The sequence below is a fragment of the Drosophila grimshawi genome, unplaced genomic scaffold (genome assembly GCF_018153295.1).
Source record: "Drosophila grimshawi isolate 15287-2541.00 unplaced genomic scaffold, ASM1815329v1 contig_848, whole genome shotgun sequence".
NCBI lineage: Eukaryota > Metazoa > Arthropoda > Insecta > Diptera > Drosophilidae > Drosophila > Drosophila grimshawi.
The window spans coordinates 10,826,617-10,844,450 of NW_025063692.1; the positions used below are offsets into that span (position 1 = coordinate 10,826,617).

At 42.2% G+C, this 17,834-nt stretch overlaps 1 protein-coding gene across 3 annotated transcripts; it reads right to left on the reverse strand.

Moving 5' to 3' along the window:
- Positions 1 to 1,720: 1,720 nt before the first annotated feature.
- On the reverse strand, positions 1,721 to 17,287 carry LOC6565560 (AF4/FMR2 family member lilli). 3 transcript variants are annotated; one of them, XM_032738586.1, is made up of 8 exons: positions 5,972 to 6,680; positions 3,592 to 5,603; positions 3,337 to 3,534; positions 3,201 to 3,306; positions 2,830 to 3,083; positions 2,514 to 2,673; positions 2,215 to 2,383; positions 1,721 to 2,136 (listed from the first exon to the last, which is right to left on the reverse strand). In XM_032738586.1, exons 1-8 carry the CDS (start codon positions 6,552 to 6,554, stop codon positions 1,929 to 1,931), a joined length of 3,690 nt encoding a protein of 1,229 aa, XP_032594477.1. In that variant the 5' UTR covers positions 6,555 to 6,680; the 3' UTR covers positions 1,721 to 1,928. The 3 variants fall into 3 exon arrangements, with proteins under 3 accessions (XP_032594477.1, XP_032594476.1, XP_032594475.1); XM_032738585.1 differs by having other exon boundaries at positions 3,337 to 5,603; XM_032738584.1 differs by adding an exon at positions 17,077 to 17,287 and having other exon boundaries at positions 2,830 to 5,603; positions 5,972 to 7,036.
- Positions 17,288 to 17,834: the final 547 nt, after the last annotated feature.

Here is a 17,834-nt window from a genome sequence, read left to right on the forward strand (position 1 = left end):
TTTCATTTCGCTATGCCTTACACGATGTCTACTACGCTACACATATGCATACATAGCTTTGTGGCACATTGACACGCCTACTGCAGCTCCCTACTCGTACCTATGTATGTATGTACGTACGTATATATGTATGTGGTATATGCTTGCTACTTAGTAATTTCTTGGCACCCCAAATACAAACACAATGAAACGTGCAAAATCTAAATCAAGTCCAGAAATCTCCTAAATAGAGAAAAATAGAATTATTAATTAGACGACGAAATACAATTAAAGTGGCGTCCTCTAAAATTGTTCGCAAATGCACTTAATTTAGCAACACATTTAGTTTGTCTTCTTTAAGATAAATAAATACATTTAAATACCTATATATGCTCTTAGTTTTCAAAGTACAATTAATTGAAGCTTTTTCAATGGTATAAGGATCGATTATAATGGATTTTTTTTTATTATGTTCTTTTGATTTAATAATAAACAAAAAAAAATTCAGATAAAATAATAATATATATAATATATAGATAATACACATGTGCATATATGTATGTATATAGTTTTTTGTGTTTTTTCTCGTTTTTTATGTTTTTGTTTTTGTTTGTGTATGTGTGTGTGTGTGTGTGTGTTTGTGTGTGTGTTTGTGTGTGTGTTTGTGTGTGTGTTTGTGTGTGTGTATGTGTGTGAGTGTGTGTGTGTGTGTGTGTGTTTTAAATTAGGTGCATAAATTATATTGTATTTGGTATAAAACGAATGATTTTCAATTGCTTTCGAACTAAGAGCGCTAAGCATTAAAATTAAATAATATTTAAAAATAAGATTAAAGTACATTTTGTTAATGTATTTGACTTGTTGTTGTTGTTGTTTGTTTGTTTGTTTTGTTTTGTTTTTGTTTTTGTTTTTTGATATTACTGTTATTTAAACATTTGCTGTTTGTTAAGGATTTCTGTAACGCACACTTAAAGATAGTGCTATATTTATTGTATAAGTATGTATTATAGATAGCTTAAGATCTTACGAAAAATATGTAGTATATGTACTTAATTTGGTCTAAATTATAAAACTATAAATATTTTGTTGCAGAAATCAAATTTCCCAAAGTATTTTGCTCAACATAAAAACATAAATATACTGTGCTATTTTTTGCAGCTTTCTTTTCATTCTTCGTTTCTTTCTTTCTTTCTTTTTCTTACAAAAACTAACAACAAAAAACCAACAGCGCGTCGAGTTGCGTTAAGTTTTTCTCTTTCACGTTTTTTTTCTTCTGTTTTTTCTGTTTTTTTTTTTTTTTTTTTTTTGGATTCCATTTTACAAAGAAGTTGCCATTAAAAGTAGTGTGCGCAAAGTGTTTGCCTGAGCATTAATTTTGTGTAGAGTAGTGTGAGAAATATATAAAGTAAAAAAAACATTATATTAATCAAAGGCATATAATAAAACAAATAAACACTAAAATGCTATAGAGCAGACAGAGGAAGAGAAACAGTTCAAGATTGTTGACTAAACTCAATAATAATAAATACATTTCACTCAATAACAATAAGTGTGTGTGTGTGTGTGTGTGTTGTTGGGCGCATAATAAATAATAAATTATGTAATACAAATGTAACCATTTCGAACATAAAAAAAACCATCATGTTTTTTTCTTCACATACATTTTCCTTCATTTCATTTCCTTCTCCCCGATTTTGGTCATGTCTGTGTGTGTGTGTGTGTATATATATATGTATGAATGTGTTTGTTTGTTTGTATATAATTGGTTGTTTGCCCGGTTGTTGTTAGGGCTGGCTGATTAAGCTGATCCTTGCCCCGCACATGTCTGTCGTCTGTCGTCTGCTGTCTGCTGTCTCTTAAAAGCTAATGAAGCACACGTATGCATAATAATGTATCCTTAGATTTGCTTCGATTTTTGGGTTAGGGGATTCACCCTAAGTGGCCCGGCGCTAGCTGGACACCAGCGCATTCTTCTGGGGCAGCTTGAGCAGGCGACGCGTACGAAACTCGTAGACGCGCCGACAGAACATGACCAGCTCCGGATTTGTGTGCTCCGGCACGGTGCGCACCGTAAAACAATTGGTCGTATTGCTGCGTCGCGGCACAATGCTCACATCTTCCACATCCTCCTCGGCGGCGCGCAGTCGTCGCCGATATCTATGCAAAATACAAAATGCAATGATTCAATGAACATCAATGATATCATCCCAGTCCCAGTCCAGCCATCAAACTCACCTGCAATACTCGCTAAATGTCAGCACATAGCACTTGTCCTCTATGCAGGCCACCGAGTTGTGATCGCGATGACGCGACGCGTACACCTCGTCCGGACTGTCGTTGCGCTGGCGGCCCTGGTCCGTGTGCTCGGGCCTGTAGTACCAGAGCAGTGACATCATCATCTCACCTGAAATGATGCGCAAATTATAAGGATCAACGAGACACATATCAAATTTAGGATTAGCTTGCGCTTTAACCACAACTTAAGTTAAGCAGGAAACCCACTCATTGTTTGTTGTGTGGATTGGATTGCTTACCATCCTCGGGATTCTGCCATAGATGGGCCACCTTGGCCACGTAGGGCAGCTCATTGTCCTCGTTTGCCTTGAGCAGGACACAGTCGCGGGTGCGTATGATGTCGCCTTCAACGTGTCGCATGGCCGGATAACATGTGCGCAGCACCAGCGGATCATCGCTCTACAGAGACAGAGCGAGAGAGAGAGAGAGAGAGTAAGAGCGAGAGAGAGAGAGAGAGAGAGAGAGAGAGAGAAAGAGAGAGAGAGAGAGAGCAAGAGAGAGAGAGAGAGATAGTGAATATTTGAATGTTGACTTTTGAGCGTAATTGTGACTCACATTGAGAAACACTGGACCCTGAAAGGCCTTGCCCGCCCACATCCAGCCGTTGTTCCACTTGGGCACCACATTGGCACGCGTCGCCGGCGGCTGTGTATCGTCCAGCTCGTAGCTGACGCCGCCGGGTCGATGACGCTGCTTCTTTCGATTACCGAATTTGCAGCGGGAACGTGCCCGTTTCGTGGTCGACGCATGTCGCACTGTTGCTGTTGCTGTTGCTGTTGGCGTGCTTGTTGTTGCTGTTGCTGTTGCTGCTGGTGACGGTGATGATGATGGTGGTTTCGGTGTTGTTGGTGTTTGTGTTGTTGTTGTTGTCGTTTCGGCCGCCGTTGTTGTTACTGTTGTTGGGGGTATCGACGGTGTCTCAATTGGTCTGTTGGGCATCAGGAACTTGTGTTGCTCATCGGAATGTTGCTGCGGCTGTGTTGCTGCTGCTGCTGCTGTTGTTGTTGTTGTTGTTACTTTTGCTGTTGCTGTCTCTGCGACGGTTGCAACAGCAACTGGCACTGTGGGCGTGGCATTGCATTTTTGCGCCTGCAAATCTGTTGTTTGATACTCATTGTTATTGGTCTCGGCAGCAGCAGCAGTGGTTGCTGTTGCAATTGTTGTTGCGGCAACAGCAACGGTTGCCGCCGCTGTTTTCCGGCTCTTGACCTTGCACTTGAGCTTGAGCGGCTGCTTGCGCGGCTTCTTCGCCGGCGGCGACTCGACGCCCCCTGAGGTAGTCTGCGTCGCCAGTGACGCCAACGTGATGCTAACTGCATTATTTGATCCTGCGCCTGCCAATGGTTTTTTCGTTTCCGACTTGGAGCGCTTCTCGCTAGCCACCAGGGGCAGCGGCAGTGGCAGTGACAATTGCATTTGCGGCTGTGGCGCCAGCAACGGTGAGGGAATTGCCGGCGCATACAGACCAACTGTTGTTGCTGCATTGCGACTGTTGCTGCTGCTGCTGTTCAACTCCGGATCACTGAAATAGCCGCGTGCGGTGAGTGTTGTGTCCAAACTCTCCAGCAGATGCAGTGCAGCAATTGCCTGCTTGCGTGGACGAGCACGCTTTGGCGACGCGCTCGGCGAGCAATTGTTGGCGAGCGCCAATGTTGCTGCTACTGTTGCTGATGCCTCATCACCTGGTGCTGTTCTCGCTGTTACTGCTGTGACTGGTGTTGCTGTTGCTGTTACTGTTGCTCCTGCTGCTGCTGCTGCTGCTGCTGTGGCTGCAGCTGCTTGTTGTTGCTGCTGTTGCTTGCGCTGCTGCAGTTGCTCGCGTCGCTGCAGTTGCTGGCGCTGCGTCAGCTGCATTTGCCGCCGCTTTATATATTTGGCCGGGACGCGTCCGTAGCGACGCACAAACTTGCGACCGGGACAAAGATAATTCTTTGGCTCCGCTTGCTTGATCAGATTCTTATAGCTGTGCGGCTTCGATTTTTTGCCCTGTGCGGCAGATGCAAGCAAATTGATGCGCTTGTTGTTGCTGTTGCTGTTGCTGTTGGTACTGCTGCTGATGCTGGCGGGCGATTGCTGCTGTTGCTGTTCCTGTTGTACTTGCTGTTCCTGCTGCTGCTGCTGCTGCTGCTGATTTAGCTCCAATTCGAGCTCTGGTTCTGTTTTAATGGTTGGCTTCAAGTCCGGCAGTTCGCTGATATGTGTATTGCATGTTGCTGCCGTTAAAGCAGCTGCTGTTGCAGCTGTTGCTGCTGCAGCTAATGCTGCTGCTGTTAGTTCATCGTGCTCAATTTTGATTTTGGTCTCTGCTTTGATTTCTGCTTTAAGTACAAAAGGCAATTGTGGTTCTGCTTCTGACTGCTTGCCGAGAAGCTGCTGCTGTTGTTGCTGTTGCTGCTGCTGCTGTTGTTGCAACTGCTGCTGTTGCTGCTGCTGCTGCTGCAGCAGCAATTGTTGCTGTTTCTGCTGTGCCGCATAGACCATCTCTCTGGCCATGCTCTTGCCAATACGCGCCTTACGCATCACTTGTGGTGGGGGCGGCGTTCCGCCCGTCAAATCATAAGACTCGATATCCTTTGCTTGCTGCTGTTGCAGCTGCTCTGCTTCCTTCTCCTGGTCCTGGTCTTGGTCTTGGTCTTGGTCTTGGTCCTGCTCCTCCAGCAATTTATCGTCGCTGGCACAGTAGCTTTCTGGCGGCGTTGGTGGCGGCATCACATGCGCCTCATATTGAATTTTCATCACCTGGCAGTCGGCGTCGGTTTTGAGCTCTGTTTTGAGCAGCATTTGGCACTGGGTGCCAATGTTATTGGTGGTTGTTGTCGCCAACGTTGCAACGGATGCCACAGATGCCACTGTTGGTGTCGTATTGGTTGCTGCCGTTGCGGTTGTTGTTACCCTTGTCATTGTTGTTGTGTCTCTGCTGTTGTTGATGTTCCCATTTTTAACTGGGCCTCTACTGGTAGTCAGCGCTGATGTTGTTGTTGTTGATGTTGATGTTGATGGTGTTGTTGTTGCTGTTGTTGTTATTGCTGATGCTGATGCTGCTGCTGCTGCTGCTGCTGCTGTTGCTGCTGCTGTTGTTATTGTATTGCTGGCAGGCAAGCTGTTGCCATGCACAGGCATGTTGCTGCTGTTGCTGTTGCTGTTGCAACTGTTGCTCGTCGCACTCAGCAACAAGCTCTTGTTATTGCTGTCGCTGCAGCTCGTTTTGTGCGTGGAACTGTTGCTGTTGCTGTTGCTGCTGCTGCTGCTGTTGCTACCAATATGAGGCCCAGTATGGACGTTTTTTGGACACGATTGTTGCATTGGACATGGACACTGCGGCGGATACTCTGCGATCGATAGAAACAGAAAGAAGAATCGAAATTAACAATTATTAGTAATAATATTATATATCGATATATATCGATAGCACTAATATTGTATTATATTGGGAACCCAAGTTACTGCAGACTATTGGATCGATTATAGCCCTTTCTGAGCCAATAGCTTCTACATAGGATCTAACTACTGGTTGAGGAGTACAGTTGATGTTCCCAACTGAATTATAATAGCCTCTGCCAGGGTATATTTAAATATGCTTCTGGGCATTACAAAGTTACCTATTCACTTTCTGAGTTTGAGGCATATATAAGGCTAATGCCGAACTGTAGATCTGTAGATCTGTTTGACCCTGTATAAGAACCATACTTTTCCTTACCCATATACGGACCCTGAAGGCCGCGTGTGTAGCACTGGCCGGCGGCGCTGCCGCCGCCGGGACTGTAGCCGGCGTAGTAGCCGGGCGGGCCCGGATAGTGATCCAGATGCTGCGGATGCTGATGGGCGGGCACCAGTTGGGTGCCAGCGGGTGCACCAGCTGCGACTGCTGCGGCGGCGGCTGCTGCTGCTGCGGCGGCAGCTGCAATTTGCACCGGCTGCTGCTGTGGCGGTGGCACCGCTTGCGGTTGCCCCTGTGCCAATGTCGACACCGGTGGCGGCTGCTGTTGCTGCTGCTGCTGTTCGTATAAGTCCGGCGGCTGTGGATGCGGATGAGGTGGCGGCGGCGGTCCTGCGTGCTGATAGTATGAATAGCGTCGATAGGCGCCCGGCGGTGGCGGCGGCGGTGGATGTGCAGCGGGATGCGCTTGCGGCGGTGGTGGCGGTGGCGGTCCGCTCTGATAGACCTTGCTGGTGAAATAGGGCTGATAGGCGGGCGGGGAATAGCACATGACCTCGCCCGGATACGGTGTATAATAGTTGGGCGGATACGCCGTCGAATAGTGCATCTGAGCCGCGTGCATGGAACGCTGATACGGCACACCCGGATGACCAGCAGCGGCCGCTGCAGCAGCCGCCACGGCGCCAACACCCGGATATGGATGCTGCTGTTGCTGCTGCTGTTGTTGTTGCAACTGTTGCTGCTGCTGTTGCAGTTGCTGCTGTTGCAGTTGTTGCTGTTGCAGCTGTTGCTGCTGTTGCTGCTGCTGCTGCTGCAACTGTTGTTGTTGTTGCTGCTGCTGCAGCTGTTGCTGAGCAGTCGCTGACTGCTCAAGCTCAACACTTTCTGAGTTTGATGTGGATTCGTCCTCGTTTAGCTTCTTAATTGGCTGCTGTTGCGATGTTGCTGCAGCTGCTGCTGCTGCTGCCGCTGCCGCTGCTGCTGCTTGAGCCTGTGCTGCTGCTGCTGCTTGGGCGGCAGCTGCTGCTGCTGCTGATGTTGCAAGCGGTGGCGGTGGCGCAATCACCTGCGGCGAGATCAGCGGACCCGCCGGCTGATAATAGCCTGCAATTAGAATAAGGCAACCGCCGATCAGTAATCAGTAAATGCATTTCATAAATACAAAATTTTGTTTCATTTTTATCTTTGGTTAGTCGTTAGAGCTGCTTGGTGGCCAGGTGAAATGCGGCAACCAAGCATAAAGTGAAAGTTGGTCGGTTGGTTGGCCAAAAACTAAAACAAACACAAGAGGAAAAAAAAGAAGAAAAAAAAAACCAGTTAAGTGAGCCGCTTGCCCACAGCTGGTCGTGCAACAATCTCAGCCTAGTCGTATAATATCCCGGTTAACAAGCAACTACATTCAACTCCCATCCACTCCCACCCCTCCCTGCGCCCCATCTCCTGGTTTACCTCTTCCCAGCATGTGGGCCGCATACAAAATGTCGCGAAAATGATGCGCCGCATGTTGTTGCAAAAACGTGAACGACTCCGCAATGTTGGCCGCCAGCGCAGCAGCGGCGGCAGCTTCATCAACGCTGGCGGGCAGCGTTGGCATTGTTGTTGGCATTGCCGCCATTGCGGCCAGCGGCGACAGCGACGACGATGCAAACGATGCTGACGATGAGGACACTGATGATTGTGTGGAGCGTTCCGTTTCGCAGGTGCCCGTGCTGCTGCTGGTGCTGCCCACGCTGCTGCAGCGTTGCTGCAATTGATGTTGCTGTAGATATTGTTGTTGTTGTTGCTGTTGTTGTTGCTGCTGATGCTGCTGATGCTGCTGTTGCTGCAAGACAGTCGGTGGCGATGCGCGCAGCGTTTTGAGCAGCTTGCCCGAAAGCGTAGTCGGTGATTTTTTTGTGGTCTCTTTTAGGCGCATCGCGTTTCAGATTTTTATACTTTCTTTTCGATTTTGGTTTTGTTGTTTTTTAGGTATTAAAAATATATATATATATATATATATGCTTATATGTATATATATTTGTTGTTTTGAGTGTATATATATTTGTTGTATATATGTTGTATGTATAATTTGTTGTATATATTTTATGTAATGTCAACAAGGAAGTTTCATTGTTAAGGCAACTATTTTTTTACACATCTATAATCAGTTTTCGTTTGTTATCTTAAAGTTTAATTTAGTTGGGTTTCTTATACGTTGTTTCTTATATGTTGTTGTTATTTTGTTTTGATTATTGCAAGTTTCTCATTTTCATTTGCTGCAAAAAAGACACAATTTCGTTGGTTAAGATGTAGTTGGCTCACACACACACACACAAACACACACACACACACTGACATACACACTCGAGTGGATCGTAAAATTTGCAACAAGGTTGTAAAATCGTTTCATTTCATTTCGGTTTTTTTTATATTTTTTATTATGTTTTTTTTTTGTTGTCGCGCGCGTTTATTTGCTGCGGTTTTTGTTGCAAATTTGCAATACTCGGGTTTTTAGGGCACGTTGGCAATTTCTTTGTTGAACTTTTATGACTGAAAAAGTTAATAAAGTGTTGTATCTCGAAACCGACATCTACTCGCCCCCCATTTGCCACCCTATTGGAAAAAAAAGAACCAGAGGGCAAAATTAGCTTTATCAACTGGTTAACAAGGGCAAGAGTCATCGGTTTGTCAAATTGTTGATCAATTAACCAAAGGACGATGGCCAAAGGGGGGCTTGCGGTCGGTGTAAAGGTTCGTAGATGCATTCAAGCATTATTCGTCAACCGTTGACCGACAGGTGGCGCCCACGTGCAATTGGCTGCACTCCTCTGTTAGCAATACAGTGCGTGTGTGCGTCTGCTTGCCCTTGTGCATTTGTATGTGTGCTTGTGACTGCGTGACTTTATTCTCTCCCACCTCCCACACAGCCGGCAGCAATAGCAGTAAACAGCTGTTGACTTTTCGGCACTCTCTCTCTCTCTCTCTCTCTCTCCCTATCTCTCGCTACCCAGCTTTGCAGTTTGCTCTCTGCACAGAAAAATCGAGAAGCCAAACCCCACAGCACATACACACATACACACAGACACACTACCACGCACACAGCACAGACACCGGCAGAAGTGCCAACAACAACAAATATAACAGTGTCTGCAGTGCAAGGCGTGAACATTGATGCCAAGCGAGCAGCACACAGTGGTAACAGAATTTCACTTCTCAAGTCAAATAAATGTGTGAATAAAATGCCTGTATTCGTTATAAATTGCACTCAATATTATATTGAAAATTGAAACATAATTTTAGTATATATATTTTTTTATATTTATTTATTTTTTTTTGTGTGGTGTTTGGTGAGTTTATGTATGTATATGCATCTTACATATATTTCTATATATTTACAAAAAAAACATACGTCACATTGCGACAAGGTGCAGGGCAACTGATAAAGTTTTATTGCTCACAGTGACTGCATTTTATTGGGATTCTAACCAATGTGCAGCGACAAAGGCAATCGCATGTTGAACAGCACGTAGACAATCGCAGACAGAAGCAGCAACGGCAGAAGCAGCACCAGCAGAAGCAGAAGCAGCACCAGCAGAAGCAGAAGCAGCCGAAGCAGCAACAACTAACAAGTCAAACAACAACGAATCGCTGCCATTCGCTCAGTTTGTGGATCTCATCGCATTTCTGTTAATGCTACTCCCACGATGGCGCTCTCTGTGACGTCACGGCGGCAATGACATTCCAAATAACAATAATGCGCTACTGTTGATGCCGATGATGATGTTCTGTCATCATTTACAACAACAACAACTTCCGTTACATAGAAAGTAAAGCTTTGTGGCGCTCGTAAGCTCAACTTGAAAGCTCCAAAGGGCTCAGCCAAGCAAGAGCGCACTGCACAAACTGACTGACACAGCGGGTGGGGGGTAGGTGATGTTGAACGAAAACTGGCAACGCAAACAGTCGGCCAGTAATCGTAACAGTTGCCTGGCGTGATGGGGAGGGAGATGGGGAAGAGGCGTCGGTATTTTGATGCCGCTGTCAGGAGTTATTATTTTATGTCGGCGCCTGTCAAATGCAACAGAATTATATAAGACAAACAATTTGTGAATGCGTGCAGCACCTGACCTAAAACAAAGGCAGCGAGCCTAGGAGCGAACAAAGGGGAAATAGTGGGAAATTCAGACTTAATACAACAACAACAACAAAATGGTTGCGCGATTTAAGTTACTTAACCGCCCCCCCCCCCCTGCTTTTTAATTCGTTGACCCTGCAAGAAGTAAGGACACAATATGCTATTTCCCAGGCTCTCTCTCTCTCTCTCTCTCTCTCTCTGTCTCTCTCTCTGTGTCGCTTTCTCGATGTCTCTGTGAGTGTGTCAGGCGACAAGGCTGAATATTTAATCAAATTGAGTGGCAGCGTTATTGCAAAATGCCATAACAACAGCTTGCAGCTGTTGTCCAGACAAGTGTCATAATAGTCATGCATAATCGATATCCCCCCGATGAGGAACCCCAATTGTGAGACAGCCATCACATAACTGTATTGTGCGCAAAAATTGCGGGACTCCTCGTTAGGCAATAATGTGTTTAATATGGGCGATAAAAAACACAACTACGAATTGAAAACAAAATACATTCCACACTTCAGCCCAGTTCCAGCCGGCTAATTCGCTGTTTAAAACATGTCAGCGAATAAATGTAATTACAATTAAAAATGTAATTCAATTCATGTAATTAAATGCAATCTGCGTAATCTTTGCGCATTTGTATATAAAATAAATCCAATTAGCGCAGCATTTCAATTTGCACCCGTGCAACTCTCTTTGTTGTTGCGCCGTTTTCAATTATGATGACATCAAAAGTCAGGCAGGCTTTAACCCTTTGCGCATCAGCTGTGTGTTCGTTCGGTAGATGTTAACCCAGTTAGGTAACGTTAATGGGACGATTATGAATCACGTGAGAACTAGTCGAAGACATATAGGAACGTGGTGATGAAAAAACACTTCAAGCGGAAAACACATGTAAGACACCTTCTTTTTTTTCTTCGTTTTTTGTTGACGAGTGAAATGGGCTGTTGGGCAATTAGCAGGCGGCGGGTTTAGCCAATTAAGTGCTGTGATGGGCCTCGCAGGGGCCGCCGTTGCTAGCATCGCAGCCAAAGTGAATAATTACGCACAATTAAATGCACGCAAAGATGTGGCACGCTCATTTCTCACCCCACTATCCCCTCCCCGCCCCCCACCAATCCAACCCCCCTCTCTCCGCATCACTCCCCGCCGCACCCTGCACGTTCAACATACAAACACACAACAGGGTCCCAACCGCAAGCTGCACTGCTGCCGCACCTGTTGCATCGATGGACAACAACAACGACGGCGGTGTGTGAAAGTCACCGCCTTTTGTTGCATCCATGCAACGTTCCTGCCACATGCAGCAGCAGCGACTGCAGCAGCAGCAGACCTGCAGCAGCAGCAGCAGCAGCATAAAAGCAACTTTCTCCTTTCACAGCATCGTATAACAAGCACATTGGAATTTACAGCATGTATCGATCGATCGATCGCGTCTGGGTGAAAGGTAAAAGGGGCTCCAATCCACACAGCACAGATTGCAGCAATCGTGCAACATCACAAGCTGTAACTTTAACTCATCGGATATCAGTGGCCACCTTTAACAAACCTGAGTGCAACACTAAATGATTGGTCAAGGAACTATTGGTCAATATTCGTTGTTAAACTCATTCAGTTTGGCTTTGAATAAGCCAACCAGTTTTAAAGTGGTTTATGGTCAAACTCTGCTGTTAAAACAATATAGTAAAGGACAATTACTTGACCAAAGTTTATATAAATCTGTTCAATTAAATTTCAAAGAAAGCTTTCGATAGTAAATTGAATTTGTCTACATTTGGCCAAGTCAACTACAGTTAATTAAAATAACTATAAATCATTAAGTAATTGAAATTACAAAGATGCATTTGCTATCTTGAGTAAGAGTATTAAAACACAACAATTGGTCTTGCTAACTTCTTGGCCAATAACAATAACAATAACAAGAAAGAACGCCGAAGATTAGCTGCCCTTGCCGACATCTAATTCCATCATTATGAATGCGACCGATAATTATTATGAAAGCTATATGCTATAGTAGTCTATGGCTTATAGTTTTTTCATTTTTAAATAAACAAACTGGTCACTTTCGACCGATATGATATAGTATTTCGATCCAGCCGTCTTCGACATATCTGTTCCCTGCGACAAATATACATATTTAATTCAACTTTATGGGGTCGGAGACGTCTCCTTCAATTACATGACATTACACATGGCAAAACAAAAATGATAATATCCTCTGCAAGGGTATAAATATGGTATTACCAACAGCGACAACAATACAAAGAACATCAGCAATTCATAAAGAAGATAAATGAACGGAAGCCGCAGTCCAAATATACCCAAAAACCAGAAGAAAAAAAAAAGGAAAAGTTGGACCAAGAAGCAGCAGCAGCAGGCAAATAGCTGTGTTACCCCTTCCTCCCTCTCCTTCTCTCCCTCTCTCTCTCTCTCTCTGTCTGTGTTGTCGGCTGAAAACTTGGCTCAGACGTTGGCGTGCAGTCAACAGTAAAAGTCAAATATTGTAATTATGCAAAATACATAATTTACTTTGAATTAACAGCTGAAAAAGAAGGAAGCGCAAAAGCAACAACAACAACAGCAGCAGCAACAACAACAACAACTAAAGCAGAGAACAAGAGATGGTCAAAGGAACAACTGCGGCATAAAATGATATTGAAATTGGCCAAGAGATAAGCAACAGTAACAGAAACAGCAACGGCAACGGCAACGGGCAACAGAAGGGGCACGGAGCATGGGGCACGGGGCACGGGGCAACTGAGGCGTTGCCCAAATGCCGCTCAAGCAACTGAAATAAAATTCAATTAAATTGCAAACGGGCCGACCGCAACGCTCCGTCGGTCAACAGGTAACAACAACAGCTAACAGCTACAACAGCTAACAGCTATGGCAGGTAAAAAGTCCAGATGAATACCATCCGTCAGCCTTACTTGCGGTTTTCTTCTCCCTCTTCTTCCTGTTTTTTCTTTTGTTTTTATGGCACCTGCCACAAGCCAACATTGTCAGCTGGTCCGGCTGAAACACGCGCGAGGATCCGACAAAACTAGCCCGGAGCCAAAAAAATAATATATATATATATATATATGTATATATAAAAACAGCAGCGGCTGCTTCATCACAACAATCATCATTATCATCATCATCATTATCGTCATCAGGCAGCTGCGATTGGGGCACCCAAAAAAAAACAAAAAAAAAAACAAGGGTAAAAAGTGGGCGTGTCTGGCATCATTATTCACTTGATCAGCAAATGAGCATTCATTGAGTAGTAGCCAACAGTAAATGCAACACAAGCCGACGGACAATCAGCAGATAGAAAACTAACTACAAACCAAAGTTGGCAATTTCGCTTAACGTTAAGTTAACGTTACATTGCAGACAATGGCTTTAATACTCTCGAAGATCAGCAATATATGCACAAACTTGAAATTATACTTTGCTTTTGATTGTCATTATAAAGCATTGCCAAATCAATTGGATGGTCTCAAAACTTCTTTAAAATTACTCATAAGTTATGATTGCCGATAATCGCATATTGTTATTGGCTAAACGTGATCCTCTCAAGTCATTAAAAGCGATTGCCGCACCGTAATTGGAAATGCTGTATCCTTACCAACTTTTCAGAATTTAATATAGGATTGTTTCCATTTTGATCGGCTAACGTTTCCTTTGGCATCGTTTGACCAAACAAATTGATCGTATTTTTTTGGCAACCCTCTGATCCGCGCCAGTTTTTATTAACCAATGCTGGATCGGAGATGCCATTCTCTGAGTATTATAAACTTATTACCCATTTTCAATAGATATACGCTATCTATACACTCTAAAATAGACAAATGTATCAACAAGGTTGATCCGTTGTATCAGCCGATATATAAAGTTGAAAGTGCAGCCATATTTAACATGAATAATATTTTTCATATTGTAAACAAAAGCTTGGCTTGCTTTTCTTAGTTTGTTGATACAAAAAACAAATTCTGTAAACATATAAATTTTTATATATATATTATTTAGGGGATAATAAAATACAAACAGGCAAAGAATTGATCAAATGCAGTGCAGACACAATTATAAAGATGACAGTTTGAGGAAAATGTTAAAATGTTATCAAATAGTTGCTGCAATTTAATAAACGCAGGGAATCCATCTCATTCATTGTGCGTTTGGCAATCGGATGAAAGTAGACGTTAACATGATAATAATCGGTTTAGTTTCTTTTCGCCTTATCGCCTGCTGCTTCCTAACGCATTCAAGCGGACAGGTGCAAAATTGTTGTTGGCCCAAACAGAAACAATTTGGCAAACGAGCGAAGCATATTAAAAAATGTCGTGAAAATAAACCAAATCGTGGGAACAAGAGGCGGAGGGGGGGAAAAGGGCGTGCCTGAACGGCAGGATAAGTGAGCAAATACATATATATATATATATATATATATATATATATATTTATATATTTATATTATGAATGGATGAGTAAACAGCTAAGAGATGTATTAGATAGATAAGGTGCATATAAACATACACACATAGATACATATATTTATATATATAGCGCGAACAATAACAAACAATGAAATGACAGTTGCAAACACAAACAAAACAAGACAACAAACATCTATAACAGTTACAACAACAACAAGAACAACAACAACACACAGAGAGACAGAAGACGAAGAATTGTTGTACGTTCAACCAAAATACTCACACTGCAGCCGTCTCTCTTTCTTTTTCTCTCTCTCTTTCTCTTTCACCCTCTCACTCCCTCTTTTTTTTCTCTTTATTCCTCACTCTTTCTCTGTCTGCGAAGTCTCTTCTACTCTTTCTCTCCTTCTCTCTTTTTATTTCTCATGCTCTATGAGATTTTTTTTGTTCGCACACACGATTTTTCACTTATGGAATATTTAATTTTTTTTTATTTTTTTTTGTTTGTTAAGTTTTTAAGCCGCAAAAGTAGTTTAGAGATTAATGTGCTTCTGTGTTTGCCTTTGTGTGTGTGATTGTGTGTGTGCGTGTGTGCGTGTGTGTGTGTGACTTGTAGGCCAAGTAAAAACCGCACGCAAATTCAAAAGCAAATAGAAAACAATAAAAAATGATCCAGTCACGAGTGATCGACTAGAAGATACGCTATAGCTATAACAGAAGCAGAAAAAAACAGAAGAAAAAACAACAATAAGCAAATAAAATAATATACGAGAAATAAATTAAAATGTGTTTTGCACAACAATCGAAATAATAATAATAATAATAATAATAATACAAGAATGGTAATAAAACTACTGATGCTGGTCAAGGCGAGCCGAGAGTCGCACATGCCCGCACAGCTCCGATTAGAGTGTATCTTCAAATGTTGCCCATTTCGATGCGCACTTTTTTATGGCTTTCAGCATTTTTATTTTATTTTTTTTAATGGACTAGTTGTTGTTGCTATTATTATTGCTGACCGCTTATGGCTCATATTTATTCATTAGCTCTGTCGTCACTTTTAGTCATTTCATGTGCTTTATACTAGTACTAATACAATGCCAAAGACCAAAATATCGATATAAAAAAGAAAAAAATGAAGAAGAAAAAAAGACAAATGTAAAAGGTGTCGTCGACTTGAAATCGTCTAAAAAAGTCACTTCGCTCAAATCATCAACCGTCTGCCAATCAAATTAACACATTCCAATTAGCATTTTGCACAGACACACACACACACTCACACTGGCACACACACACACACACATACACATACGCGGGCAAACTTACATAATTGAATTGATGCAAGCTTTTAGGCCAGAGCAACTTGCTCAAAGATTTTGGCCTGGCAACAATGTTCGACAAAAACGTTTTAAAGTTGTCTCAAAACGCCGTTTCCAGTTGCTAAAGTTTTCGATAGTCAAATGCGATCACAGTAGTAAAACCAAATGATCGTTTATGAATATTAAATTTGCCATATACATACAAACACACATAAATATATATATGTATGTCTGTAATATATAACTTAATATCATTGCATTTAATCGATTGTGTGTGCAACAGGAGAGTGTATTATTGAAGTGAGCAAACTGGTTCAATATTATGCAATGCTTCCAGCCATTTACTAAGTGGACATAAGCGTGTGCCCTTGATTGTGTCAACCAAAGGGACTGTGTGCTTCTTAAGACTTTTAGAAAGTATTCAAATTATTATTTATCCGACTCTGTTCCTGAAGATAGATACTAGTTAGCCAGAGTCTTAAAACTTGCAACATATATTCGCCCATACCCGGCATCGGATAAACTGTTCAAATTGGGAGGCTGGGAAATCGATAACATCGATCAAATAAATCAAAGCTAGAGTCACCCAATTTAGAGGGTATATTGCTGAGGACTTGCGCCTAAGATCGACTTACATCGGCAAATATCTATATATATCTATATCTCAATGCCCATTTTTCCACCAGATCATTATATTCGATTATTATTGTGGGTAGATTATTGGTTAAGTGGTACATATAGATGTATTTCTATAGATATTTTTCCTTCAAAAAGCGAAAACAAAATTTATAGTTCGATTTTTGTTGAAAGTTATGTTAATGATTTTTGATTGGGCGAGGCCCGCTCATCCATTACCCCTCCCACTGCCCCACCCGAAGCTTATGTGGCACATATTATCAGCAGGTATCTCCCTGTTATCAGCGTATTCCGCATTCGGTTATGGGCGACTGCAACGCTCTCACTTTGTTTAAGTTGTTGTTTAGTTTTTATTGACAAAATTTGCAAGGTTAGTTTTTTTTCATTGGGATGCGAAAAAACACGCAATATTTTTAATGGCAAGTTGACGCTCAACTATATACATATATTTATTAATGTTTTTTATGGCCTGGCTGAAGCAAACCGCACCAACAACAACAAACAACCACAAATAGAAAAATTAACTAAAAAAAAAAACTAAGAAAATTCAGAGAACTTAAGAAAATTTAAAAAAAAAGGAAGAAAATAAATGTAAAAACCAAAAAAAAAAAAAGAGAAAAAAACTAAAAATATAATTATAATTATAATAAGTGTACAAACATTTAAAAAATGGCAATCCAAAATTAATCCACATGGTAAAATGTTCGTGCATTTTTGGGCGTCGCAACAAAAATGATTTGTGCTCGTTGTTTTAGTTGTTTTAGTTGTTGTTGTTGTTACTGTTGCTGTTGTTGTTGTTGTTGGTTGCCCACGATTTGGTTTGAGTTTAATTTGTAGTTTCGTTTTGTTTATTTCGATCATTTGCATTACTGCTTACTTTATTTATTTATTTATTTATTTCTTGATTTGTTTTTGTTATCACATGTTGCGTTTTCTATTGTTATCGTTGTTTTGGTAGCTGTTAAGTGTGTGGTTCTTGTTGTCAGTATTGTTGTTAATGTTGTTGTTGCTGTTGCTGTTGTTCTTTGTTGTTGTTGTTGTTGTTGTCGCTTGAGCACTCACTCAATTCCAAGACACCCAAAACCAAAATAGATGCTGTACAAAAAACCATTTAAACAATAAACAGACAGCAAGAAATCACTTTTACCACTCGCAGCAACAACCTAAACAACAACAACAACAATAAAAACAACACCAACAACAACAACATCAGTGACAACGACTTGGAAAATGAGACAAAGTCATCATGTCTGGCCGTGTGGCGACAATTTGTGCATAAATCAAATTAGGCTGTCAATCTGCTGCTACTGCTGCTGTTGCTGCTGTATCTGTATCTGTATCTGTATCTGTATCTGTAAAGTGTATCTGCAACTGTGTATCTATATATCTTCAAATAACTTCATTAGCATTTCAATCTG

Bases quoted from the DNA above. Each gene is read 5' to 3' on its own strand.
- LOC6565560 (XM_032738584.1), bottom strand. From the start codon at position 17,128: ATGCACGAACATTTTACCATGTGGATTAATTTTGGATTGCCATTTTTT. The intron at 5,604-5,971 runs GTAAGGAAAAGT...TATCGATCGCAG, and splicing joins CCTTCAGGGTCCGTATATGG to AGTATCCGCCGCAGTGTCCA. The intron at 2,137-2,214 runs GTGAGTTTGATG...TATTTTGCATAG, and splicing joins ACATTTAGCGAGTATTGCAG to ATATCGGCGACGACTGCGCG.